This window comes from Onychomys torridus, chromosome 2 (genome assembly GCF_903995425.1).
Source record: "Onychomys torridus chromosome 2, mOncTor1.1, whole genome shotgun sequence".
Lineage (NCBI taxonomy): Eukaryota > Metazoa > Chordata > Mammalia > Rodentia > Cricetidae > Onychomys > Onychomys torridus.
The window spans coordinates 167,189,255-167,216,869 of NC_050444.1; the positions used below are offsets into that span (position 1 = coordinate 167,189,255).

Here is a 27,615-nt window from a genome sequence, read left to right on the forward strand (position 1 = left end):
CGCAGGGTACCATGGGGGCGGGGGACATAAAATGGAGGCCGCACGCGGCCCGCTAGCGTCATCCCGACGTAATCAGCACGCGTCCACGAAGGAAGTGGCGACGATCCTGCCGCGCGCCGGTGCTGTTTCTTCTCAGACTCCAGGAACGACGGCGGCGGCGGCGGCGGCGCAGGGGTGAGTGGTGGCGGGAGGTCAGCTGTAGGTTGACTGTTTGGCCTGAAGAATCGGGGCTAGGGACACATTGCTGCCGCGTACAGCCTTGCTCCACACAGAACTAAGGCAATGGAGGCGGCAGACCCTGGCGCTCCCCGGAGCCGGCCCCTGCCTCAGTTTGACGCGACTGAGCCCTCAAAAGTAGGACCCCGCGCTGGGGCCCAGAGTTTGACAGTACACCCTGATCTTACCGTCACCCAGGCCTCCTCGCATCCCGGAGCTTTCTCATACAACCTTTTGACACCTAAGGCAGAGTTTGTTGAGTGCGAGGCACTGAATAAGAGCTTTGACCTGGATGGTCTCTCATCCTAGAACAGTACCATTACGTGGAGGATGATGATTGCGTTTTACGGAAAAGTGAACCGAGGTAAACAGTTGCCCAAAACCTTACAGGAATGTGACAGAAATATTATGTTAAGGCCGAATCCTTCCCACTTACTTGGAGTTCCGGGACTTATTCTGAAACACTACTGATTAGACTTCAAGTGTTTAGAAAAGAGAGAGCAACAGACCATAGTTTCCTGTGTCCCGAGGTTGCTTGAATTATTTTTCTTTTTGCAGTGTTTTAACTCAAATGGGTGATGAAAAGGACTCTTGGAAAGTGAAAACGTTAGATGAAATTCTCCAGGAAAAGAAACGAAGGAAAGAACAAGAGGAGAAAGCAGAGATAAAACGCTTAAAAAATGTAAGCTATGTTTTTTAAGTAAGTGGTTTTCTTAAAGGAGATTTAATTTCTTTGCCCTCATTTTTCCATTAGAACAACGCTTCTTCGGTGAAGTTCTTTTGTACTTCCAAATGTCACAGGTGAGCCCAAAATCTATTCTAAAATTAACAAAAACATATACTCAGTTGACATTGAAGGTAGATTGATAACACACTGAAGCTGTATCTAGGGTTTTGTTTTTTATGTTTTGCATGTATGTCTGTGAGGGTGTGAGATCCCCTGGAACTGGAGTAACAGGCAGGTGTGAGCTGGCATGTGGGTGCTGGGAATCGAACCTGGTCCTCTGGAAGAGCAGCCAGTGCTCTTATTCACTGAGCCATCTCTCCAACCTCTGAAGCTGTATCTAAATATCTCTTTTAAAAATAAAATGGTGTGAACTTGGAATCAATATCGCAACCAGACTATTTTTTCTCATTTCATATTAGTATATTCATAATACCATTTCCAAGTATTTTTAATATAATGGGAATTTGCCTTGCAGTTAAAACGAGTGCTTTGTAACTTCCTTGGTGTGAGTGATAAAATAGTCGAGGTTTTTGGTGATTGGACATAAGTACTTCTTTTGATAAAATTAGAAAGAGACCATTTTGAAATGTATATATAAATCTTGTATGATGTATTTGATGTATAAAGTCTAACTTAGGCCTTAATTTTGGCTCATAAATAAATAAACTAACATGCTTTGCGCAGTCTCATGTCCCTTATCGTACATAGCATTTTTAACTTCCTATTCTTGGGTTCGGGGTTACAAAAAGAAAAAGTGATGTAAATTACATGAAATGTGAACAAAAGTTATCTTGCATTTTGTAATGTCTCCAATCAACGTGTATATTTAAAGTTACTCAGCAAACTTCAGTTTTAATCCCAAGACTCAGGAACTCAAGAGGCCAGTGCTATATAGTGAGACCCTGTCTCAAAAAAAAAGAAAAAAGATATGTTTAGTAAGGTAAGGTAACCACAGCATTTGGGAGCTGAGGCAGAAGGTTTTGAGTTCAAAGCCAGCCTGAGCTACATAACAAGATATTTTTCAAATATTAGAAAAGTTATCTATAAGGAAAATGACAATGTTTCACTTTTCTTTACATCTTAGTCTGATGACCGGGATTCCAAAAGGGATTCCCTTGAGGAGGGGGAGCTGAGAGATCATCGAATGGAAATCACAATCAGGAACTCACCATATAGAAGAGAAGATTCTATGGAAGACAGGTGAGAAATTGTAAGGTGTTGTCATAGGCATGTTTAACCTGCAACCCATGGGCCACTTGTGCCCCAGTTAGCTGTGAATACATTTCATACCGAATTGTAAAATACTCAAAACATGAGTTTTGTTCTTTTTTTGCAGTTTGGTGAGAGAGAAGGAGAGAGTGAGAGGTAGAGGGAGAGAGGAAGGGGAGAGAGAGAGAGAGAGAGAGAGAGAGAGAGAGAGAATGAGAATTTACTCACAGAAGCCAGAAGAGGACATTGGATCTTTTAGGAGTAACAGGTTGTTGTGAGATGCCCAATATGAGTCCTGGACACCAATCTTGGGTCTTCTTCAAGAACAACTGTAGTCAGAAGTTTTCCGCGGTCATGACAAATCTCTCCCACTGAGTCCCAAAGCTGCTTAGACCCAAGTAAATACACAGAGGTTTATATTATTTATAAACTGGATGGCATATGGCTCATGCTTCTCCCTAGCTAACTTAAGCCATTTCTGTTTATCTGTAAGTTGCCAGGTGGCTTTGTGGTTTACCTGTACTTTGACATCTTGCTTTCTTGGTGGCGGCTATCAGCGTCTCTCTCCTGCCTCTTCTTTCCTCTTTTGTCTCTCTCCAGTTGAAATGTACCCCCTAACCTTATTCTGCCTCACCATTGGCCAAACAGCTTTATTTATCAACCAATCAGAGCAACACATATTCACAGCATACAGAAAGACATCCCACAGCAAACAGTAAATGTTTTTAACCACTGAGCCCCATAGACTGCCTCTTTCAGTTGAAATAGTTTTGGAGCTGGATAGAAGGCTTAGTGGTTAAGAGCACTTGTTGCTCTTACAGTGGACCTAGGTTAGGTTCTTAGCACCATATGGCCATGATGGCTAACAACCCCCTGTAAGTCCAGTTTCAGAAGATCTGATGCCCCTTTCTGACCTCCATGGGCACATGTAGCGCACATACATTTATGCAGAAAAATATTCATACTCATACACAAATCTATAATAATTTCAGTTTTTGAAAATTTTGGTTTTTGTGTTTACTTGAGACAGGGTCTCTGTATGTAGTCCTGACTTTCCTGAAGATCTCTATATAGACCCTTGAACTCAGAAATCCATCTATCTCTGCCTCCTAGGTGCTGGGATTAAAAGGTGTGCACCACCACACCTGGTTGTTTAAAGTTTGTATTTTGACTTGAAGTTTACCTCACATGTGATGTTGCTTTTGTGTGGAGTTATGAAGGAATGTAAACATGTATTCCTTTCTTTATGGCAATTCTTCAGTCAAGCCAGCACCATTTAGATAATACATTTAAATGTTTATCTGTATTACAAGCCTACAGTTTTAGAAGTAATCCGAAGTGGAATTCAGAGGGGCCACTATCAGCAGTATCATGCCAACATGTATGTCTGATAACTCTTTCAGTGTGGTGATGTCTTATCATTTGTTTTCTTCCCATGTCTTGTAAGATAACTAAGGAAAATAAAATCAAAAGTTAAAATAACATGTTTGATGTTTTTTGTTGTTGTTGGTTTGGTTGTTTTTTGGTTTTTTTGTTTTTTTGGTTTTTTTTGAGACAGGGTTTCTCTGTGTAACAGCCTTAGCTGTCCTGGAACTACCTCTGTATGTAGATCAGGCTGGCCTTGAACTCACAGAGATCCACCTGCCTCTGACTTCTGGGATTAAAGGCATGTGCCACCCCACCCAGCTAGTATGGTTCTTTTGAGAAGCTCAGAGTGTAAACTTTTCCTTATTCTTGGTGTTATAGAATTAGTTGAAGATACTATTAAATGAACTTTTGGTCTTGTTAAAGTTGATGAAAATTATAGGACATTAGGAATCTTACTGAAGTATAAGTGACTAAATGAACTGCATATAATGTGTGATTTGACACATTTTTATTTGGCCATCAGCCCATTACCACAATCAAGAAAATGATCCTGCATATTGGGCGTTAACAGCCTAGATGCAAGATTGTAAAACACCAGAAGCGAACTTCTGCCCTCTGGTGTTCTCCCATTGTGTTGCAAGCCTGTATTTAAGACTTCCTCCCTCCTTCAATAAACAGCATTCAAAAAAAAAAAGAAAAAAGGAAAGAAAAAGAAAATGAACAAATTGACATGCCACTCCATAAAGAAGCATTTTTGTTTACAGACATTGATTTCTCATATTTTTCATTTAACTCTTAAAATAGGTTCAATTTCAATTTTTGCTTTTGTTTTTTTCAAGACAGGCTTTCTCTGTATAACAGCCCTGTCCTAGAACTCAATTTGTAGACGAGGCTAGCCTGGAACTCAACAGAGATCCACCTGCCTCTGCCTCCCGAGTGCTGGGATTAAAGGAGTGTGCCACCACACCTGGCTTCAAATTTTCTTAGGTGATGGTTGGAGTTGAACTTTATTCTATTGGGATTAATGCTTTTCTTTGGGTATACTCTAGTTCTCTGCACTTGCCATCATGGTGTCTCTCTCATCTATTTCAGAGGAGAGGAAGATGATTCTCTGGCCATTAAACCACCCCAGCAAATGTCCCGGAAAGAAAAAGCCCATCACAGAAAAGATGAGAAGAGAAAAGAGAAGCGTAGACATCGTAGCCATTCAGCAGAGGGAGGTATGAGAGTCTTTGCTTTCTTCCTGTGGTAGTCACAGCTGTTTGTCTCCTCTGTCATCACCTGCCTTCTTCAGAGTGTATCTACAAATGAAGATGAATGGAAAGCTAGCCAAAACCATAAACTAATTGTAGACTCTTTAGAATAACTGTTTCTTTTTTCTCCTGGTACATAAATGTTTTCTTCTCTCCCCTTTTACATTGTTTTAAAGTCATTTGTCTATATATACAGTTGCTATCATTTAATAAATATACGTGAAAACACCAAAAAGATTTAATAATAATGGGTGTTGGGGTCAAGTCCAACTAATGGCTTTCATTTGAGAGGTTTGGTCTTAGTCCAGTACCAATACCAAGAGGTTCTCTCTCCCTCTTTTTTTTTTTTTTTTTTTTTGGCTTTAATAACATTTTTAAGAAGCAAGATCTTGCTAGGTAGCTCAGCCTGTCCTCCAGCACTCAAGATTTTCCTTCTAAATTTTGGGATTACAGATAGTTTCTGCATTCCTAGCTTTAAGGGGTTCTTAAGAGTACTAGGAAAACAGACCCTGAGACCAATTAAAATCATATAATATTATAAGTGCAATTGCTAATGTGTTTTATTTTTGTTGTTTTGTATTTTTGTGTCTTTTAAAGTTTACTTTTTATTTAACGTGCATTTGTATTTTACCTGCATGTATGTCTGTGTGAATGTGTCAGATCCCCTAAAGTAGAGATACAGGAAGTTATGAGCTTCGATGTGGGTGCTGGAATCTGAGTCCTCTGAAAGAGCAGCCATCTCTTCTGCCCTTGCTAATGTGATTCTATATATAATAGTAGAATCTATTAAAAAGGACAGTTTTGTTTTGTATTGTGTATAAATAGTGATTTTTAAGTTATGAAAATAATATGTCATGATTAACACTCAGAAAGGTGAAAATCAAGGCTAGAGAGATAGCTCAGTGGTTAAGAATGCTTACTTCTCTTTCAGAGGATCTGGATTTGGTTCCCAGCACCCACATTGGCATCCTACAACCACCTATAACTCCAATTCCAGGGAAAGCAATATGCTGGGGCTTTCAAGGGCACCTGCATGCACTTCGTGCACATAAACTAATGCAAGCGTCCACGTATGCCAAAAATATATGTGTCAGAAGAGGACATGGGATCCCTTGGAGCTGAAGTTACAGGTCATTGTGAGCCTCCTGATGTGGAACCAAACACAGGTCCTCTTGAAGAAGAACAGCAAGCATTTTTAACTGCAGATTCATCTCTAGTTCCACATTCTGTCTTCCTTGTTTTGTTTTGTTTTTTTTATTTTGTTTTGTTTTTCTTTTTCTTTTTTTCAGACAGGGTTTCTCTGTGTAGCCTTGTCTGTCTTAGAACTCATTTTGTAGGCTAGCCTGGAACTCAGAGCTTCTCTTGCCTCTGCCTCCTGAGTGCTGGGGTTAAAGACACGTGCAATCACCGAGGCATAAATTGAGCTTCTTTACATGATGCTCATATCTCATAGGGAAGCACGCTAGAGTGAAAGAAAAAGAAAGAGAACATGAACGTCGGAAACGCCATCGAGAAGAACAAGATAAAGCTCGCAGAGAATGGGAAAGACAGAAGAGGAGAGAAATGGCAAGAGAACATTCCAGGAGAGAGAGGTGAGACCTGCTCATTAAGGACTTTTAATACAGAGATTTTGCTGACTGAGAGACTTGGTTTAGTGAGATCAGTTGGGCAAAGGATATTGCAAGGGAGTCTGAGATCTGTATTACTGACTTTTTCCTTTGCTGTGACAAAATACCTTAGAAAAGCAACTTAAGGAAGGAAGAACTTACATTGGTTCAAGTTTTAGGTTTCAATCCATCATGGCAGGGTCTCAAGAGTTTAAGGAAGCTAGTTGTTACATCTGCAGTCAGGAAACAAAACAATGTTATTTCTCACTTCTTTCTACCTTTTGTTCATTTTGGAACCCCAGTCTGTTGAATAGTGATACCCACATGAAGGTGGGTCTTCCCACCTCAGAACAGTCTAGAAACCCCTTACAGTTGTACCCAGAGATTTGTCTCCTCGTAATTTTAGACCCTATCAAGGCAACAGCAATAACTAACAAGGACTGCCAGGTAGGAATTCAGTTATGAGGATCAAGAGTTCATCTAGAGCCAGGCAGTGGTGGTGCATGCCTGTAATCCCAGCACTTGGGAGGCAGAGGCAGGTGGATCTTTGTGAGTTCGAGGCCAGCCTGGTCTACAGAGCTAGTCCAGGATGGGCTCCAAAGCTACAGAGAAACCCTGTCTCGATAAACCAGAGAGAGAGAGAGAGAGAGAGAGAGAGAGAGAGAGAGAGAGAGAGAGAGAGAGAGAGATTTCAGCCAGATCTGAAGTGGTAGTTTCCTGCATCACATTGAAAACAGACTGTGGATCTTCCCAACAAAAATGGACTAAGTAATAAGAAAGGAGCCCCCCAAGGACCTGACAATATAGGAACTAGGACTCCAGGCTCAGGCCGTTCTTTTCCATCAGTTCTCTATCAGCTTACACTCCAGGAGCAGTGTCTGTTTAGCTCCATATATATCCTCTGAACTGGTTTAGACTAAGTTCAGGAAAGGTTGGGGAGTTGGCCTATTGAGCAGGAAGGAGGATGGTGACAGTGACCATTCCCAGCAGGTAGCGCTAAACACACAGCATAGGGTAAGAGGTGAAAAACGCTGCTTCTCACTGAAACATTTGGTGTACTCAGCAGTCAGTCTGAGGCCAGCAGGGACAGGTATAAATTCACAGTATGTGGAACACCTAAGCCCACTATTGCTTTTGTAGAGACTAAGGTGCCTTGTCCAGTGAGGGTGGCTGGGGATAGAAGTAGAGCTTGGTAAATGAAGCTTGAGCCTCTCTGTAGGTTTTTTTTTTTTTTTTTGTAGGTAAAGCAGGAGAAGAAAATAAGAGAAAACATGTGGACATATTTCTGGATAATACTAAGCAAATCTACCTGTCTATTCCCCCAAACTAGCTTTAAAGCTGGTTATAATTGAGAAAAGCCACGATGATTGTGCTTTAGAAACTCACTAGAGGATAATCTGAGAACTCAGAGTGAGAGCATTAAAAATTGACCTATAGGAAGACCTTAAGTTCAAGGTCATTCCTGACAGCATAGTGAGTTTGAAGCCAGTCTGAAATCCATGAGACCCTGTTTCTTTTCTTTTCATTTCTTTTTTTTTTTTTTTAAGATTTGTTTGTTTATTTATTTTTCAACTGTTTACTTATTTATTTATTATGTATACAGAAGACGGCGCCAGATTTCATTACAGATTGTTGTGAGCCATCATGTGGTTGCTGGGAATTGACCTCTGGAAGAGCAGTCAGTACTTTTAACCTCTGAGCCATCTCTCTAGCCCCTAAGATTTATTTTATAGCTTGCCAGAGTGGGGGCATGCTTTTAATCCCAGTACTCAGGAGACAGAGGTTGATCCAGGACAGACACCAAAACTACACAGAGAAATCCTGGCTCTGAAAAAAAAAGATTTATATATATGAATGCTCTATCTCCATGTATGCCTTTATACCAGAAGAGGACATCAGATATCCTACAGATGGTTGTGAGCCACCATGTGGTTGCTGGTAATTGAACTTAGGATCCCTGGAAGAGCAGCCAGTGCTCTTAACTGCTAAGCCATCTTTCCAGCCCCTGAAACCCTGTTCCAAAAGGTGGAGAGAGTGAGGAGGCTGAAGAGATGGTTCAGCAATTAAGAGAACTTTCTTGATCTTGTAAAGGACCAGGGTTCATTTTCCAGCACACATGGTGGCTCACAACTGCCTGTAACCACAATTCAAGAGGATCTGATACCCTCTCTGATCTCCCCACGCACCAGGCATGCACATGGCACACATACATGTGTACAAAACATTCATGCATGTACAATTATTTTATTTAAAAGATCACACAGACCACAAAGTAACATATCCAGGGAACTTGTTTTGGAGAGTATTGAGTCTTTGCTTAAACATGCAGACTGTACTTAATAGAGTAGTAGGAGTTATCTTCTTTGAAGAACAGAAAGAGAGAGAGGAGTCTCAGTGGCCTGTTTTTGGGGTAGCTAACAACCCCACTAAGTAAGAAAGGAAGACCTTCATTCAGGATGAGCTTCAGACTGGAAATGGTAAATGTACAGGTCAACAATAGAATTTGTGCAATTATCATTCTGGAGGCAGAGGCATATGGATCTTCATGGGTTTGAGACCAGCCTGGTTTACATAATGAGTTCCAGGCCAGCCTCAGTTACTCAGTTACTCCTACTTTCCCAATAGTAAAACTAGCCAGACCTTGAAGTGTATCCTTGTATTCCCAGCTCCTGGGGGCTTAGGCAGAAGGATTGCTCAAAGCTTTAGGCCAGCCCAGGAGACTTAGTGAAACCCTAACAAACAAACAAACAAACCACCATTAAATAACATATCAGGTGTACATATATAAAATCAAAGAAGCAATTAAAACGTAAAACTCCAGAAACACAGAACCTTTTATCTAGCCAGAGGAACATGGAAAATGATGAAGTTAGCCACCTGGACATGTTTCAGTACCTAGTAAATTTTCTGCACTCCAGGTGATTCATGCCTTGTTTCAAGCTCATAGCTCCTCTGCTGTCCCCATCATGTTCAAGCCCACACTATCTCAAGCTAGGGTAGGAAGTGGCCCTAGATCTATCTGCCCAGACTCCAGTGAAAGAATTTGTCAACACTCAGGTCTTGGGGCCATGGCTGCCTCCCTACTTTCCCAGGAGGCCTCTCTAACTCCTCTTTGTGTACTCCTGATCTACTGGGTCTAACCTGGGTTCTTTGGTATACTTGGGGATCTACATGCTGTGTTTTCCTGGAGCTGCCAACCGAGGCAATATAACCAGTGTGTTTGGAATCTGACAGATGATGGCCTCCTCTTATGCTTTTCTGTTGTAGCTCACCAGGAACTGCTTGATGATATGCACATATGGATTTGACACCTAAATAGCCATTTTTGGGTTTACAGTGTGCAAATACACTACATAAGTTGAGCAGAAATCAAACAACCTGGCCTACAAAAGAAACTTCCTGTGGGTTAGGAGAATGATGACTTGGTGTGCTTTTTCCAGGGACCGCCTGGAGCAGTTAGAAAGGAAGAGGGAACGGGAGCGCAAGATGAGGGAGCAACAGAAGGAACAGCGGGAACAAAAGGAGCGGGAACGGAGGGCAGAAGAGCGTCGCAAAGAGAGAGAAGCACGTAGGGAAGGTAGGAGGGATGGATTGCCCTCTTTCTCTGTGGGGCCTCTTCCTGGGCTACTCTGAGGGGATTGACTGTTGCCATAGATTTCACACACATGATTGCCCTACAGGAGTGCTTGTAATGTGACTACCTTGAGTGGGCCTTGGGAAAGACACTCTTTCCCGGGAGCAGAAAGAGGCAGTTCTTGACTCCTATGATTGCTTTACTAAATCCTTACTCTGCCAGGCTGTGGTGGTGCACACCTTCAATCCCAGCACTCGGGAGGCAGAAGCAGGCAGATCTCTGAGTTAGAAGCCAGCCTGGTCCACAGAGAGAGTTCCAGGACAGCCAAGGCTACACAGAGAAACCCTGTCTTGAAAAAACAACAACAACAAAAAAAACCTTTCCATTTTTCTTCCCATCTTAAATTTCATGGCAATCTATGTATATTTTCTGTTTTACTCTTTAAAAAAAAAAAAAAGCCTTAGTTATTTTTATTCTGTATTTATGAGTGTTTTGCTTGCATGTATGTCTGCAATATATGCATGCTATGTGTCCTTAGAGGTCTGCCGAGAGCATCAGATGCCCTGGGACTTGAGTTACAGACTGTTGTGAACCTCTGTGTGGGTGCTAGAACTCAAATTTGTGTCAGATTTTCCTTTTAAAGTCTGGCTGAAAGGATAGGCTTCCTGTTGTCCTTTTGCTGTTTATATTCTGCATGTCAGATTACATTTTTGTTTCTCATTTTTCCTTTATTGTCATCTTTTGTATCATTGATCTATTTCTCTTTGTTTTAATTTTATTTATTTGTATTATTTTATGTGTGTCAAACCTACATTGGGATGGTTAATTTTTTTCCCTTTGACTGGGACAAACATTGCTATTTCTTTGAATGTCTTGTGAGTGTAGTTTTTGTTGTTTTGTTTGTTTGATTTTGTTTTGTTTTCAGGCAGGGTCTCTGCATAGCCTTGGTTGTTCAGAACTCACTAGTAGACTAGCCTGGCCTTCAATTCACAGTGATCCATCTGCCCCTGCTTCTCAAGTGCTAAAAGTTGTTTGCTTTGTTTGTTTGGTTCCTTCTTGATTGATTGGTGTCTTAGTTAGGGTTATTATTGCGGTGGTGAAATACCATGACCAAAGCAACTTGGGGAGGAAAGGGTTTATTTGGGTTACACTTCCTCATCACAGTTCATCATCAAAGGAAGTCAGGACAGTTCCTCAAACAGGACAGGAACCTGGAGATAGGAGCTGATGCAAAGGCCGTGGAGGAATGCTGCTTTGTGGCTTGCTTTCCATGGCTTTCTCAGCCTTCTTTCTTATACAACCCAGGACCACCAGCCCAGGGATGATACGTCCTGAAGTGAATCTTTCTCTGTATTGCCAGCTCATACAAAAAGCAAAAAACAAAAAAATAACAAACAAAAGAAAACTCGGGGTTGGGGATTTAGGGATTTAGCTCAGTGGTAGAACACTTGGGCCCTGGGTTCGATCCTCAGCTCCACAGGAAAAAAAAAAAAGAAAAGAAAACCCAGAGACTTATTGTTAATTACAAAAGCTCATACTATAGCTTAGGCTTGTCCCACTAGCTCTTATACCTTACATTAACCCATTTCTATTAATCTATGGGATGCTATGTGACTCGTGGCTTTTACCTGTCCTCCTGCATGTCTTGCTCCCTCTCTGTCCTACTGGTGACTCTGCCTTTCTTCTTCCCAGAGCTCTCTATGTCCAGAATTCCCTGCTGTACCTCCTGCCTAGCTTTTGACCATTTAGCTTTTTATTAAAACCGTCACAGTGACATATCTTTACACAGTGTAATCATATATCTTGCAACATTTCCCCTTATAAATAAAATAAAAGTGAATAAAAAGGAAAGGGTTTTAACATAGTAAAACTATACAATAAGAACAATTCTCAGGAAAGAATTACATTCATAATGTCCAATCCATTTGTATTTGGCAAATTCAGAGAAAATACTCCATTATTAATGCTATCTTGGTAAGGCTAAAATTTTGTACCTAATTTCTATAACTACCTAGTCTTCAACTCCATCAAAGACCCCAGAAGGATATAGTATTACCTAAGTAAACAGGAAGGGCAGAGCAAGCAAATTCCCCAAACTAAGAAACGACAATGACAGCTGGCTGCCTGGATAGTCATCCTGAGGTGCCATCCCGAGTCAGCCAATGGGCCTAAAATATCTGAGAGACTTCTGTGAAGCAGGGATTTTGAAGGACTGTCCTAGCTTGTCTTGGCAAAGTTCGGCAGTCGCCTTCTTTGTGTCTTGCTTGTCTAATTTGGTGCAGGGTGTTGTTTTTGTTTTTGTTTTTCAAATGTATTTATTTACTGTGTATACAGTGTTAAGTGTTCTGCCTGCATAGATGCCTGCACACCAGAAGAGGGCAACAAATCTTATTTAGATGTTGTGAGCCATCTTGTGGTTGCTGGGAATTGAACTCAGTACTTCTGGAAAAAGAGCTAGTGCTCTTAACCTCTGAGCCATCTCTTGGACAGCATACTGTGAGCAGTCAAGGCAAGGGCAGTTTCTTGCCCAAATGGCTAGCTTTTGCCAAAAGGAAAGCAAACTCTGTATGTAGGTTCTTTGATGCCTATCATCCTTTTTTGAAGTAAATTGGTGCTGCTAGGAGCAGACACATCTCACTGTCATGCAAAACCTTATGTTGCTAAAACATTTTAAATGCAATATTCTGTAGGTCTTTGAAGTGTTTGAAGATCACTTGTATATCTAAAATATATCTGTTTGACCTTGTAAACATAGCATGAGTATAAATTTCATTGTTATAAGTGACTAACTACTAACCTGCATTTGTTGTTGTTGTTTGTGTGTTTATTTACTTATTTATTAATTTTTCTATTATCAGCTTGATGTAGTACAAATTCTTATCCTAATAGTGAAATGTTTCACTGAGGCTTGCCCAGTGATTGAGTAAACCCAAACTTATTATAAGCCATAGTCATCCTAGGGTCCCCCTTGCTATGTAGCCTCCCTAGTCCTATGGGTTGCACAGAACTTTGCTTTATATATAGTATCTACTCATGAGTGAGTACATACCATGTTTGTCCTTCTGGGCTTGGGTTACCTCACTCAGGATGATATTTTCTAGTTCCATCCATTTGCCTGCAAAGTTCATGCTATCATTGTTTTTCTCTGCTGAGTAGTACTCTGTTGTGTATAAGTACCACATTTTTTAAATCCATTCTTCAGTTGAGGGGTATCTAGGTTGTTTCCAGGTTCTGGCTATTATGAATAGTGCTGCTATGAACATAGTTGAGCATGTATCTTTGTGGTATGATTGAGCATTCTTTGGGTATATGCCCAAGAGTGGTATAGCTGGGTCTTGAGGTAGATCGATTCCCAATTTTCTGAGAAACCGCCATACTGATTTCCACAGTTAAACTGCATTTCTTTACTATCCTAAATAGTCCGTAATAATAACATTCAAGGACTAGAAATTTAAATTATATTGTTAAATGAGCTGCATAGGTATAATATCTTAAATAAAAAGTAGAAACACGTGTATAATATGTTGTAACAAAAATAACCTTAAATTTGTATGTCTGTAGCCAGGATTTTCAGGAGTTCTCCCCTGAGCAAATCTGATCACTCTCAACCTTGAATGAATCCACATGCTTTTCTTTTTTGTGGAAACAAAAACTTAACCTCTTGGGGCTGGAGAGATGACTCATTGGTTAAGAGCACTAACTGTTCTTCCAGAGGACCCAGGTTCAATTCCCAGCAACCACATGGCAGCTAACAACTGTCTGTAACTCTAGTGCCAAGGGACCCAACAGCCTCACACAGATATACATGCAGGCAAAACACCAATGCACAAAAAATAAGAATAAATATTATTTAAAAACATAACCTCTCCTCCAAAGCAACATATTTTTTTAATTCCATTTTGAAGACATTTCTTTTTTTTTTTTTTTTTTTTTTTGGTTTTTTTTTTTTTTTTTTTTTTTTGGTTTTTCGAGACAGGGTTTCTGTGTAGATGGAGTCCGTGCTGGACTAGCTCTGTAGACCGGGCTGGCCTTGAACTCACAGAGATCCACCTTTCTCTGCCTCCCAAGTGCTGGGATTACAGGCATGTGCCACCACCACCCAGCTTTGAAGACATTTTTAAATATATATAGGTTCGTTTAATTTAACAGTTTCCATAATTCAGTATCTCTCAGCAGCTATCATTTCTTCATCAGCAATCAAAAAAATTCAAAGTTGGGCTGGAGAGATGGCTCAGAGGTTAAGAGCACTGGCTGCTCTTCCTAAGTCCTGAGTTCAATTCCCAGCAACCACATGGTGGCTCACAACCATCTGTAATGGATCTGGTGCCCTCTTCTGGCCTGCAGAGACACATGCAGACAGAGCACTGTACGCATAATAAATAAACAAATCTTACAAAAAAATTCAAAGTCAACAAGACACCATATAGAATCCTTAATGTGTATTTTCCATCTTTACCTGGCTTATCCTTTTTATATTATTTTATTCTCTCCGTAAAGACTTTTTTTTTTGAGCTGAGGATCGAACCCAGGGACTTGCACTTGCTAGGCAAGCTCTCTACCACTGAGCTAAATTCCCAACCCCTATAAACTAAGTTTTTTTAATAAGCACCAGCCCACCTGAGAAACTCTAGGACTAGGAAGCTAAACTAGCTCTCTGTCCAGAACTTTTCTTAGCTTTCATAGGCCCTATGTTTGGATATGTGACCCCACAATGGGCTGGAGCCTCTTCCTCATCAGTAACTAATTAACAAAATGCCTCTGCAGGCTTGCTTACAGCTTCCATCTTATGGAATCACTTTCTTAATTGAGATCCCCTCTTAGACGACTTTAGTTTGTGTCAAGTTGACATAAAACTGTCCAGCACTGTTTGTTAATAGTTTTTCTTAGACAGGGTCTCTTTATGCAACCCTGGCTGTCCAGGAACTCACTATATACACCAAGCTAGCCTCCAACTTACAGAGATACACCTACCTCTGCTTCTGTCTGCATCTGTCTGTCTCCATGTGCTGTGATTAAAGGTCTGTGCCACCATGCTGGGTCTTGTTTATCTATATTTTTTTTTAAGATTTATTTATTTATTACATATATAGTGTTCTGCCTACATGTGTCCTTGCAAGCCAGAAGAGGGCACCAGATCTCATTACAGATGATTGTGAGCCACCATGTGGTTGCTGGGAATTGAACTCAGGACCTTAGGAAGAGCAGTCAGTGCTCTTAACCACAGAGCCATCTCTCCAGCCCGTTTATTTATTTTTTAACTTGTTAACATGTTTGTCATGATTCTGATCTCAGACCCTTCCTCAGGACTTGCTGTGACTGTGTTGTGAGTGTTGGTACTGTCTGTGCTGACATTTGGCCTGGCACATCCTCCTGTGCCAAATCTAAGTCTGCCTGTGTCTGGGAATGTGCAGTTACTTTCTAGCTTCCCCTGTGTATACAATTGCTTTAGTGTCCATATCCTTAAAGATCTAGCTACTAAATGAGGAAAAGAAGATACAGGAGTGGGCATAAGTGCCCTGGCCCTTACATTCTCTCTAAAAGACAGCCTAACCAGAGTGAGATGCAATCTCAGTAGCTTGTCTGCTTTATCCCTCTGGGGCTGCAAACAGCATTGAGAGCATAGGTCTTTGATGATTGGGGAACTCAGAATAACTTGTTGCCCTAGGGACAAGGGTGGGCAGCTTCTGCTATGCTAACAGCTAAATTGACCAGAATTAACCAGTTTGTTATCCAAGCTTCCCCTGGAACTTGAAGACCCTCAGTGATTTCAGAGTTCCACACTAATTTCCTAACACAGGCCAAGTTGATATTGAGGTGCTGCCTGGCATTTCTCACTCCACCATCTTCCCAGAATTCTTTGGCACCCACCTTGGGCTCTGTGACCAGTGAAGGTCATTCTAGAAGGTCCTCTGGTCAGCTGAGAACCTCCAGCTTGGAGCTTTTTCCAATGAGTTTTTGGCCTGTGATGTTGACGCTTTTAATGCCATGTGGATTTGTAACACCCTGGCAGTTGTACACAGGGTGGAGCCATGTTGGGAAGGCTACTCCCACCAACCTCTCTGCTCTGTTTCATGTGTACAGTCTCTGCACATCACCGTACCATGAGGGAAGACTACAGTGATAAAGGAAAGGTTGGCCACTGGAGCCGCAGCCCTCTGCGGCCACCACGAGAGCGCTTTGAGCTGGGAGACAACCGTAAGCCAGGTGAGGCCAGGCAAGCATGAAGTATCTTTCCTGGGATATATTTAACCAAGAAGTTTTGCTTTTTTAACAATTATATATGAAACTGCCATAATGTAACCTATTACTTTGTATTAAATGCTACCATGAAAAGTTTATTTTTAAAATGGGGGGGGGGGGCAGTTAATGAAATTAAGGAAAGCCTTGCCTAGCAATTTCTTTTGCACAATAAAATCATGTATTGGTGAGCAAGCAAGATGGCTCAGCAGGAAAAAGCTCTTGCCAAATGTGTTGACCTAAGTTTGATGCCTGGAATCCACATGACAGAAGGAGAAACCCAGTTGCACAAGTTGTCCTCTGACTTACAAATCTGCTCCCAGTAAGGCATGTGTTTCTTTTTGTTTGTTTCTTTTTTGTTTTTTGAGACAGAGTTTCTCCGTGGGCATGTACTGAGATATTTGTAGCTGACACTTTTGGAAGTGTTCTTTTCAGTTAAAATATGAGTGGATGAACTATTTGCTATACACAGTTATACACAGTGAAGCTGATCATTTTGTAAGCTACATGTTAACTTTTGGGTGGTTCTGGCTTGTTTATTTAAGAACATTTTTCTATGGCTGGGAACATACATAGTTTGTAGATTGCCTGCTCAGTGTTTGAACCTAACACCACATTTAAAAAAAAAAAAAAATGACCTCCCTTTTCTCTCTCTGCTCTCTTCCCTTCGTGAAGTCTCTCTCTCTCTCTCTCTCTCTCTCCCTCTCTCCCTCTCTCCCTCCCTCCCTCCCTCCCTCCCTCCCTCCCTCCCTCTCCCTCTCCCTCTCCTTCTCCTTTTCCCTCTCCCCCTCTCTCCCAATAAAGCTCTAAAAAGGTTAAAAAAAAATGAGTATGGTAGGATAGGTGTATAATCCCAGTCTTCATGAGGTAGAAACTGGAGGATCAGAAGTTTAATGTTATTCTCTGCTACCTAGTTAGTTCTAGGTCAGCCTGAGTTATATGGAAGCCTGTTTCAAAAAGGAAAAAAAGTAAGACTGGAGAGCTGGATCAGTGGTTACACAATCTTGGTGCTCTTGTAGAGGACCTGCATTCTGTTCCCAACACTCGAATGGCAGCTCACAACTATTTGTAATTCCAGTTCTAGGGAATCTAATACTCTCTTCTTGCCTCAGCATACACCAGGCACACATGATGTACATACAGACAAATACTCGTAAGATAAAAATCAGTAAGGTAATTTTAGAAAGGAACAGTAATTTTTAAAACATCTCTCCAAATTCAGCTGTGTATGTTTTTTTTCGTTTTTTTTTTTTTTTTTTTTTTTTCAAAGTAAAAGAAGAGAAAATTGAAGAAAGAGACCTTCTGTCAGACCTACAGGACATCAGTGACAGTGAGAGGAAAACCAGCTCAGCTGAGTCTTCATCAGGTATCTGAGACCACCTGGCTGCGGCTTTGGTGCTGCTGCCAAAGGAAAGCCAAGATTTACCCTGTGACTCTGTTTTATTCTGTAGCAGAGTCTGGCTCAGGTTCTGAGGAGGAGGAGGAAGAGGAGGAGGAGGAAGAAGAGGAAGAAGGGAGTACCAGTGAAGAATCAGAGGAAGAAGAGGAGGAAGAAGAAGAGGAGGAGGAAGAGGAGACTGGGAGCAACTCTGAGGAAGCCTCAGAACAGTCTGCAGGTGAGGAGCAGGCAGCTTGTATGGATTGCGTTGTTGTAAATGTAGTTCATGTTCACTGTAGAGTTTAGAAAAATAATTTGAAGTCTAGTGTAAGCACATACCCAAATAAAGGTGCCTTACTCTGTGACATTCACATTGACTCCAAAATTGGGACTGGAAATGTGGTGGTTCAACAGTAAAGTGCTTGCCTATTGTATGTGAGGCCCTGGGTTCAATCCCTGATACCACCAGGGAAATAAACCCCCAAATTGGTAGGTAAGAACACCTGCTATTTTCCATACCTCTTGCTAACCATTAGGTTGGCCTGATACAGGGTAGACTGGCAGTTCCAAGTCTAGCTCTCAGCTCCATGCTGATCTGAGCACATGCCTGTTTTCTTTTGCAGAAGAAGTGAGTGATGAAGAAATGAGTGAAGATGAAGATAGAGAAAATGAAAACCACATCTTGGTTGGTAAGGACCTCTTTGTGGTAGTGCCTGTCCCTGTATAGTGATTCACTGAGTGAGGCTGCCTGGTCCTGTTAATACAAACCATGCACAGCACATAATACTTCATAAACTCAAGATTTTCCCTGGAAACAACAGAGAACTGCTGTCCTGACACTGTCCAGGAACAGAGGTAACCATCTGAGAGATGGTGTGATTCCCAAAGGACACATCTTTGGGCACTTTGCAGCCTGTGCTCACCATGGCTGACATGACTGACAGAAAACAGCTTTATTTAGATGGCATCCTGCTGTGTGCCTACTGTGATTTGGGTGCTGAGGAATCCCAGGGTTTTGTGCTCATGGAGTGAGGTTATGTTGGAGAGCAGTTTCTGTGTCTGGTGCACAGGTACTCTTGTGGGATGGGAGACCTGGCCGGGCGGGCCTCAAGCATCTAACAGGGTTGTGGTTTGGTGGACATGAGTTCTGGGCCTATCCACTACATGTGGCATCTACCTGCATCCTATGAGCCCAGTATCTGGTTCTGGCTCAGATTCTGACTTTTCCTAGATCACTAGAGCTACTACAAGCCTTGCTCGAGTACCTTTTTCCGAGGGATGGGCCTTATACTGGCTCCTTCTATGGAGAACACAGGACATGCCCCTCCTGTTTAGCACTCAGAGCCCTAGAGCAGGAGAAGGGATGACTGTACTTACTTTCTCCTGGTCTATAATTAGATTTAACTCTTAAAGTTCCAGAGTCGCGATTTGACCGAGATTCTGGGGACAGTGAAGAAGGGGAAGAAGAAGTGGGTGAGGGGACCCCACAGAGCAGTGCCCCAACGGAAGGAGACTATGTGCCTGACTCTCCAGCCCTGTCGCCCATTGAGCTAAAACAGGAGCTGCCCAAGTACCTGCCAGCCCTGCAGGTCAGACCCCTCCCCACTCATCCCAGGCTAGTTCCCTGCTCTGCTGTAGACCAGAACGATGCTTCTGGTGCTGATGTCTCTCCTGAGGTGCTGACATTCTCCATACATTCTGGCTAGTCATGGCATCAGCCTCTCATGATCCTTGCCATGGTCCTTCTTTGTGCCTGGCAGCACTGTGGGGCTTACTAGGTGCCAAGAGCCATGTGCTGGTGTTTCTGCCTTTGCTTGATCCCTATATATTGGCAAGGGATTCAGTATAAGTGCATAGGACTGCAAACTTTTGTTTAGGAAAATGCCAGTGAATGTATGACACTGCCTGGAGGATTCAGAGGTGTGGTCATCCTGGGTATGTCACCACCATTCTGAGTCCTTGTCACCTGCCCCCCAGTGAGTGCTTCCAACCAATTGAGTCTAGCTACAGACCACATAGAGTAGTGGCACCCCAGTCTATGATATGCATGGAAGGTTGGCACTAGGGAGAGGCAGGCCATGCCCTCTCTAGGGTGGCATAGTTCACCAGGCAGAGGATGCAGGTATAAGAAATCATCTATTTTTCATGCCAGTTCATTTAATGCAAAAGTGGTACGTGGTATTGGAAGTAGCAGAGAAAAGAACAAGTTGTTTATTCTCACCAGCATTGCATAGTTGGTTCTTCTTAAGTTGCTTAGCTAGTTTACCTGCCCTGTACAAGGTACAAATACTATGTTAGGGTATCAGATATTGCCATTGAGCCCTCATGCCCTACTTCCTCCACAGGGATGCCGGAGTGTAGAGGAGTTCCAGTGCCTGAACAGGATTGAAGAAGGCACCTATGGAGTAGTCTACAGAGCAAAGGACAAGAAAACAGGTAGGTTATCTATTAAGGAAATGTTAGGGCCAGGGACTAGTCAGCAGAAACTCTGGCCTGCCCTGGGACAAAGAGTCATTTCCTGGGTAATGATGAGTTGGTTGCCCTGTATCGGTACAAGGTCAGTCTTGGGAGTTCTAAGAGGCAGTGGTTTCCATGGAGAGCCTCGGTCTTTGTGCAGACTCTAGAGGGAGTTGAGTGTCCTGCCCACAGCAGCTGGCCTGTGGTCTCTGCCTGTGCACTGTGTAAGCACATGGTTGTTAAATGTGGATTCACATTTCCATTGGATCTTTGGAAGCACTCCTACCCTTTCCTTGGTGACAGTTCTCAGGCCACTTTATACCTGTATACCTAACACCAGATCTTAACTCAGATGATGCGGACTTGAGCCTCTTGGTATGTTCAGAAGTCAGAGGTCAGCCTAACTGTGGTTCTGCTGTTCACCATGACAGTAGGTGGCAAGTTCCAGAGTGAAAGATAAGGACAGGGAAGTGGCAATAACTGAAAAGTACTTTTATAGACCCATAAGTTGGGCCTTTTCCTTTTATTTTTATTTTTGCAGTGCTGGAATTCTATGTACTCAACCACTGTATTATACTCCCTGCCCAAGCTTTTACTGTTCTTCAGTTATTATTACTACTGTTTTGGGGATTTTCTTTGTTGGGTTTTGTTGTTGTTGTTGTTGTTTTTTGGTTTTTCAAGACAGGGTTTCTCTGTAGCTTTGGAGCCTGTCCTGGACTAGCTCTTTAGACCAGACTGACCTCAAAGTCACAGAAATCCAACTGCCTTACCTCCCAAGTGCTGGGATTACAGGTGTGCGCCACCACCACCTGGCGACAGGCTTTCTCTATGTAGTTTTGGTGCCTTTCCTGGATCTCACTCTGTGGACCAGGGTGGTCTTGAACTCACAGAGATCAGCCTGCCTCTGCCTCCCAATGTGCTGGGTTAAAGACATGCAACCCGCCACACCCACACACAACACCAACACCACCAACCACACCTCTCACCCCACCCCCCCATCCCTATCCCCAGCTTTAGTTTTTTGGTTTTTGGGGTTTTTTTGAAGATTTATTTATTTATTATGTATACAGTACAGTGTGTATAACTGCAGGTCAGAAGAGGGCACCAGATCTTATTACAGATGGTTGTGAGCCACCATGTGGTTGCTGGGATTTGAACTCAGGGCCTCTGGAAGAGCAGTCAGCTCTTAACCTCTGAGCCATCTCTCCAGCCCTAGTTACTTTTTTTGATACAAGTTCTCACTATGTATCCCTGGCTAGCCTGGAACTCCCAGTGTAGACAAGAATGGCCTTGAACTCACAGAAATCTATCTGCCTGCCTCCCAAGTGGTGGGATTAGAGGTGTACACCACCATCCTTTGCTTGTCTTACTATTTTCCTTCCTGGTCAGTACCAGCTTGATTTCTTTATGTCTTGCATTCAGAGTGTGTGGTATATTCGGAGATAAGGTCTTATCATACTTTTATGGTGAGAAACCAAGAGCATTAGCAATAGCCTGCCTTGTTTTCAGGACCAATAACTTGTAGGGAAGTACCCTTGCCCAGCACTGGATTTTCATTTAATGACCCATGTCTTCTCTGTGCAGCATTGTCCACCCACATAGGGCAGTTGATAGGTGTAGCAATCAAGTCATGGTCATGTCCAAGCCATGCACAAGATCAAGCCAGTGAGACTCCCTTTTAAAAAAAAATTATATTGTCTAATAAGGGGTCTGGAGATGGCTCAGTGGTTAAGATTGGTTGCACTTAGCTTGGTGGTGGTGGTGCATGCCTTTAATCCCAACACTTGGGAGGCAGAGGCAGGCAGATCTCATGAGTTCAAGGCCATTGTGGTCTACAAAGTGGGTTCCAGGACAGAGAAACCTTGTCTCAAAAAAAACAAAAAAGATTGGTTATTCTTCTAAAGGACCCAGGTTTGATTCCTAGCACCTACATGGTGGCTCACAACGATCTGTAACTACAGTTCCAAGGGATCCAGTGCTCTCTTCTGGCCTCTGTGGGTCCTGTACATGTGTGGGACACTTAACCTATATTCAGGCGAAACACTTGTATGCTTAAAATAAGTTAGATTGTATTATGTTTCAAAATAGTATGGTTCCATAAGGACTTTTCATATTTCTGTAGTTTTTGTTAACCTCCCCCTCATTCTTTCTTTTCCTCATTGCCCCTCCCATCTCTGCTTAAACCTTTAACCCCAAGTATACCCTTATTTGTTTTAATTTTTTTGATTGAGGCAGGATCTCACTATATGGCCCTGGCTGTCTGGAACTCATTGTGTAGACCAGGCGGGACTCAAACTCAGAGATCCACATGCTTCTGCTTCCTGGGTGCTGAGATTAAAGATGTGCCCCACCAGTCAGGCGGTGCCACCCTGCACTCAGGAGGCAGAGGCAGGCAGATCTCTGTGAGTTGGAGGCCAGCCTGGTCTACAGAGCGAGTTCCCTGTAAAGGCAAAAGCTACACAGAGAAACCCTGTCTTGAAACACCCCCCCCAAAAAAGATGTGCCCCACCGTGCCCAGAACTCCCCTAAATTTAATATCACATGTATTCTACTATCCTCTGCTCTCATTAAGGCCTATTCTATTTCTTCCCTATAATAGGCCGTCTGGAGGTGCTATTTGTCCTCAAGTGATCCTGGTGCTATTTAAATTCCTTGCCTGTGCCTATGTTTTGAAGTGTACTCCCTACTTTTTCCTCTATCAGTTGGTGAAGACAAAGGAGAGCATCTTAATTCACAGTCTTCTTTTAACAAACTGAAACATCACATAACAATTTATCAATATAATATGTATTACAGCGACTTTGAGAGCCCTCTTCTCTGTCCTATTGATCTCGGTCTTTATGCCAGTACTGTGTTGATTTTATTACTATGGCTTAGTGTGGTGTAGTTTGAAATCAGACAAAGTGGCACACACCTTTAATCCCAGAACTTGGAAGGCAGAGGCAGACAGATCTCTGTGAGTTCCGGGCCCGCCCAGGGTTCATAGTGATCTATGGACACAAGGACCTTTGCGTCCCTCAACAGTAGTCCATCACTGAAGGAAGTCAGGACAGAACTTAAACAGGGCAGGAATCTGGAGACAGGAATCTGCAGATACCACGGAGAGTTGCTGCTTACTGGTTTGCTCAGCCTGCTTTCTTTTTTTTTTTTTTTTTTTTTTTTGGTTTTTTTGAGACAGGGTTTCTCTGTAGTTTTGGTGCCTGTCCTGGATCTCGCTCTATAGACCAGGCTGCCCTCCAACTCACAGAGATCAGCCTGGCTCTGCCTCCCAAGTGATGGGATTAAAGGCATGCAACACAACTGCCTGGGTTTGTTTTTTTTGTTGTTGTTGTTGTTTTTTAAAGGACTTCTGGTGCTATACTGAATAAGAATGGAGATGGTGGGCTCCCTGTCTTGTTCTTCATTATTAATGGAAATGCTTTTTTTTCTTCTTAATGTGTACAAGTGTTTGACTTGCATGATTGTCTGTGCACCATGTGTATACCTAGTGCTAAGGAGGCCAGAAGAGGACATCAGATCCTCTGGAACTGAAATTAAAGATAGTTGTAATTGAGGCCAGGCGGTGGTTGCGCACGCCTTTAATCCCAGCACTGGGGAGGCAGAGCCAGGCGGATCCCTGTGAGTTCAAGGCCAGCCTGGGCTACAGAGTGAGATCCAGGAAAAGGTACAAAGCTACACAGAGAAACCCTGTCTTGAAAAACCAAAAGATAGTTGTAATTGGCCATGTGGATTCTGGGAACCACACCTGGGTTTGGGCAAGAGCAGTTAAGTGCTCTTAACTGTTCAGCCATCTCTAACACCTGGAAATGCTTTTGAGTTTCCCCCATTCAATATAATGTTAAGTGTAAGTGTTTCACATTTATCCTTTACCATGTTAAGAATTGTTCCTTCAGGAATTTTAACATGAGAAATGTTTGATTTTGTCAAAATGCCTTTCTTGGGCATCTATCAAGATAACTCTGTAATTTCTGCTCCTGAGTCCATTTATGTAATTTATAACATTGATTTGCATAGGTTGGACCATCCCTGCATATTTTCAAAAAGCCAATTTGATCATGGTGTATTATCTTTTTGATGTGTTCCTGAATTCAGTTTGCATTTACATGGTTTGTTTGTTTGTTAGTTTGAGGCAGACCCTCTCTATGTGGCCCTGGCTGTCCTGGAACTCACCATGTAGACCAGACTGACCTTCAAATCACAGAGATATCTCTCTCTCTCTCTCTCTCTCTCTCTCTCTCTCTCTCTCTCACCCAAATATTGAGATTAAAGGCATGTGCCACCACAACTGGCTATTTTGGTTTAGTTTGTTTGTTTGTTTGTTTTTGGTTGGTTAGTTGGGGTTTTTTTGTTTCGTTATGGGGTGTTTTTTTTGGGGGGGGTTGTTGGTTGGTTTTTGTTTTGTTTTGTTTTGTTTTGTTTTTGAGACATTGTCCCACTCTCCAGCCTCAAACTCATGGCAGTTCTTGCCTCAGCCTCTCCAGTGTTGGGATTACAAACATGAGCCACCATGTCCATCTAACACAGTTTTTTTTAACAGATGAAATTGTGGCTCTGAAGCGGCTAAAGATGGAGAAGGAGAAGGAAGGCTTCCCAATCACGTCACTGAGGGAGATCAACACCATCCTCAAGGCCCAGCACCCCAACATTGTCACTGTCAGGGTGAGGCTCAGTCTGCACATTTGGCATGCCCTGCCTGCATGGGAGGCTTATCCTTGAAGGGACAAGAGAAAGGGTTACGGCATCCTCGTAGGGCAGGTGTTAGCACTTCCAAAGGTATCATCACCCCAAGGTCTCTTGGTAGGTCTTTGCTGCCCACAGCATATGTCTTCAATTTCAGGTTTCCCAGAACCAGTGCTTGCCGGGGTGGGTTTGGAGGTAAAAGCCATGCTCAGAACCCATGGATCGACTGTTAATTCCTAGGAAATCGTTGTGGGAAGCAACATGGACAAGATCTACATTGTGATGAATTATGTTGAGCATGACCTCAAGAGCCTAATGGAGACCATGAAGCAGCCCTTTCTGCCAGGTAAGGCTGCATGTCTCCCTGGATAGCGGCCAATGCTGTCCAGTCATGAGATAAAGGCAGAACACCTTGTTCTCTAGTATGTTGCAGGGAATCTCTGAGCAAAGGTAGGAATAGTGCCCTTTTAGTGACTGTGTGAGTAGTGGCCATAGAGAGCTCAGAGCCACCCTGCAATGAACTTGCTGCAGAGGTCTAGTTGAAGCTGGGTTGCACAAATAGCCCAGAGACCCTGGGCCCTTTTGCAGGGGTGTTGGGAACTCATGGAGCAAAGGAAGCATGTGTGTGTTCTTGTCACTCTCACAGGGGAGGTGAAGACCCTAATGATCCAGCTGCTGAGTGGGGTGAAGCATCTCCATGACAATTGGATCCTGCACCGTGACCTTAAGACCTCTAACCTTCTGCTGAGCCACGCTGGCATTCTCAAGGTGGGCCCCTATACTTCCCCACCTCACTCCTGGAAACCCTGTCTATAGCCTGGTCTTATAGGCCACCCATCCTTATTGTTTTAGGTCGGTGACTTTGGGCTGGCTCGTGAGTATGGTTCACCCCTGAAGGCCTACACTCCAGTTGTTGTGACCCTATGGTATCGTGCACCAGAACTGCTGCTTGGTGCTAAGGTAGGTTGAAGAGAGGTCTGAGAGTCTTCCTTGCTCCATGTTGCCCTCTCTCAAACCTATGGCTGGCACTAATGTGGGCCTTCAGGCATCTGAACCATGTTCTCTGGACTTTCAGGAGTACTCTACAGCTGTGGACATGTGGTCAGTGGGCTGCATCTTTGGAGAGCTGCTGACACAGAAACCTCTGTTCCCTGGGAAGTCAGAGATCGATCAGATCAACAAGGTTTTCAAGGTGATTATTCTAGCTGGCCTATCTTTCTAGAGAATGGCTGGCAATGTGTATGCAAAACTGGGATCAGGATTGTGACCCAGGCCACATTGTTTTCTTTTGGTGGTCCCTCTGATAAAAGTGACATGTAGGCATCGTGAAGTGCATGTCTAATTCAGATATCCCTGTTTTTCTAGGACCTGGGGACTCCCAGTGAGAAAATCTGGCCTGGCTATAATGACCTCCCAGCAGTCAAGAAGATGACCTTCAGCGAGTATCCCTATAACAACCTCCGCAAGCGATTTGGGGCTTTGTTGTCAGATCAGGGCTTTGATCTCATGAACAAGTAAGTCTGAGGGTGGTGCCATCTGCAGCCACTTAGGCTCCAGGCTGATTCTCTTGCAGAACTGCCCTGGGGCCTGGAAGCCCCTGAATACCAGGTTTTAGGAGATGCTGAGGCCCAGTGGGTCTCATCTCCTCTCTCAACCTAGCTCCACAAGTATCCACCAACATGCTTTGCATTGTCTGTGACAGCCATGTGTGCCCTGAACCACACAGCAGATACTCACTGTCGAATGCCATTCTCTTCAGGTTCCTGACATACTACCCTGGGAGGAGGATCAATGCAGAAGATGGTCTCAAGCACGAGTATTTCCGAGAGACTCCCCTCCCCATTGACCCGTCCATGTTTCCCACATGGCCCGCCAAGAGCGAGCAGCAGAGGGTGAAGCGAGGCACAAGTCCACGGCCCCCCGAGGGCGGCCTGGGCTACAGCCAGCTGGTGAGGGGCATGGCTAGTAGGGGTTCCCATGGGGGAGACTAGGCGGGGACACAATCCTCATGGTGGCCACCTTACTTTGCAGGGTGATGATGACTTGAAGGAGACGGGCTTCCACCTCACCACCACCAACCAGGGAGCCTCAGCTGCTGGCCCTGGCTTCAGCCTCAAGTTCTAAGATCAGATTGACCCTGGCCAGCTAGGTGGGGCAGGCAGATCTGCTGAGTCAGGAGAGCCTTGTTTTTGTTGTTGTTTGTTTTCTCCATGTTGTTATTTGTTTGGGGGCGGGTTGTACATTTGTAGAATTAAATCACATTTTTCCTTCTGGAAAGGAAAGACAGTTTTAAGAGGTATCTATGTTTCCTAGTGAGGAAGGGTCGGCATCTATAGGTGCCAGAGTAGATGGCTAACCCTTCCGCACGGTAGGACCTGGTCTGGAGCAAGCTGGAGTGGTCTGCTTGTCAGTCTTGGAGGGTGGTGGCTTGTGTGTGATGCATGAGGCAGCCTGTTTGGCACTGGGGTATCTAAACCAGCCCCATCCACACAGACCTTGGCCCACAGATCCAGGTGTGTGACAACTTCAGCCACAGTCGGGTTTTATATGAGGCTGTTGATGTTTTAAGAAGCAGTAAACTATTCTTAGAGGAAGCTCCTGTATGTCTTTTTTTTCTTTCTTTTTCTTTTTTTTTTTTTTTTTGCTAGCATGCTGGTTCTCCACTGGGCCTGGTGGGTGTCCCTGGGGTGGGGAGCTGTGACTGCTTAGGGCCTCTGTCTCTGCCTAAGCTGGTCCTCAGCCTCTTCACCTAGGGCCCATGCACATCCTTCTCTCAGCACACCCTGGGTGATGCTGCTGATCCCTGTGCTTCATTTTACTCACTGTTCTAGAGGCTGTCTTGGCAAAACCCTTCTTGTCCTTGGGGCTATGTCCTCACCAAAAAGGGCTTTGCAGAAGTAGGGGAGTAC

At 43.3% G+C, this 27,615-nt stretch overlaps 1 protein-coding gene across 4 annotated transcripts; it reads left to right on the top strand.

The window, feature by feature from the left end:
* Nucleotides 1-27,300, top strand: Cdk11a (cyclin dependent kinase 11A). Of its 4 annotated transcripts, XM_036178955.1 has the most exons (21): nt 111-174; nt 775-898; nt 971-1,017; nt 2,028-2,143; nt 4,613-4,740; nt 6,227-6,365; nt 9,821-9,957; nt 16,036-16,158; nt 17,462-17,557; nt 17,643-17,807; nt 18,193-18,258; nt 18,983-19,158; nt 19,915-20,005; nt 24,564-24,685; nt 24,947-25,052; nt 25,353-25,474; nt 25,559-25,666; nt 25,782-25,898; nt 26,072-26,220; nt 26,466-26,655; nt 26,738-27,300. In XM_036178955.1, the coding sequence occupies exons 3-21, from the start codon at nt 1,009-1,011 to the stop codon at nt 26,828-26,830; spliced, it is 2,253 nt and encodes a 750-aa protein (XP_036034848.1). In that variant the 5' UTR covers nt 111-174; nt 775-898; nt 971-1,008; the 3' UTR covers nt 26,831-27,300. The 4 variants fall into 4 exon arrangements, with proteins under 4 accessions (XP_036034846.1, XP_036034848.1, XP_036034847.1 ...); XM_036178953.1 differs by lacking the exon at nt 971-1,017 and having other exon boundaries at nt 1-174; XM_036178954.1 differs by lacking the exons at nt 111-174; nt 971-1,017 and adding an exon at nt 415-580.
* The last annotated feature ends 315 nt before the right edge of the window (nt 27,301-27,615 follow it).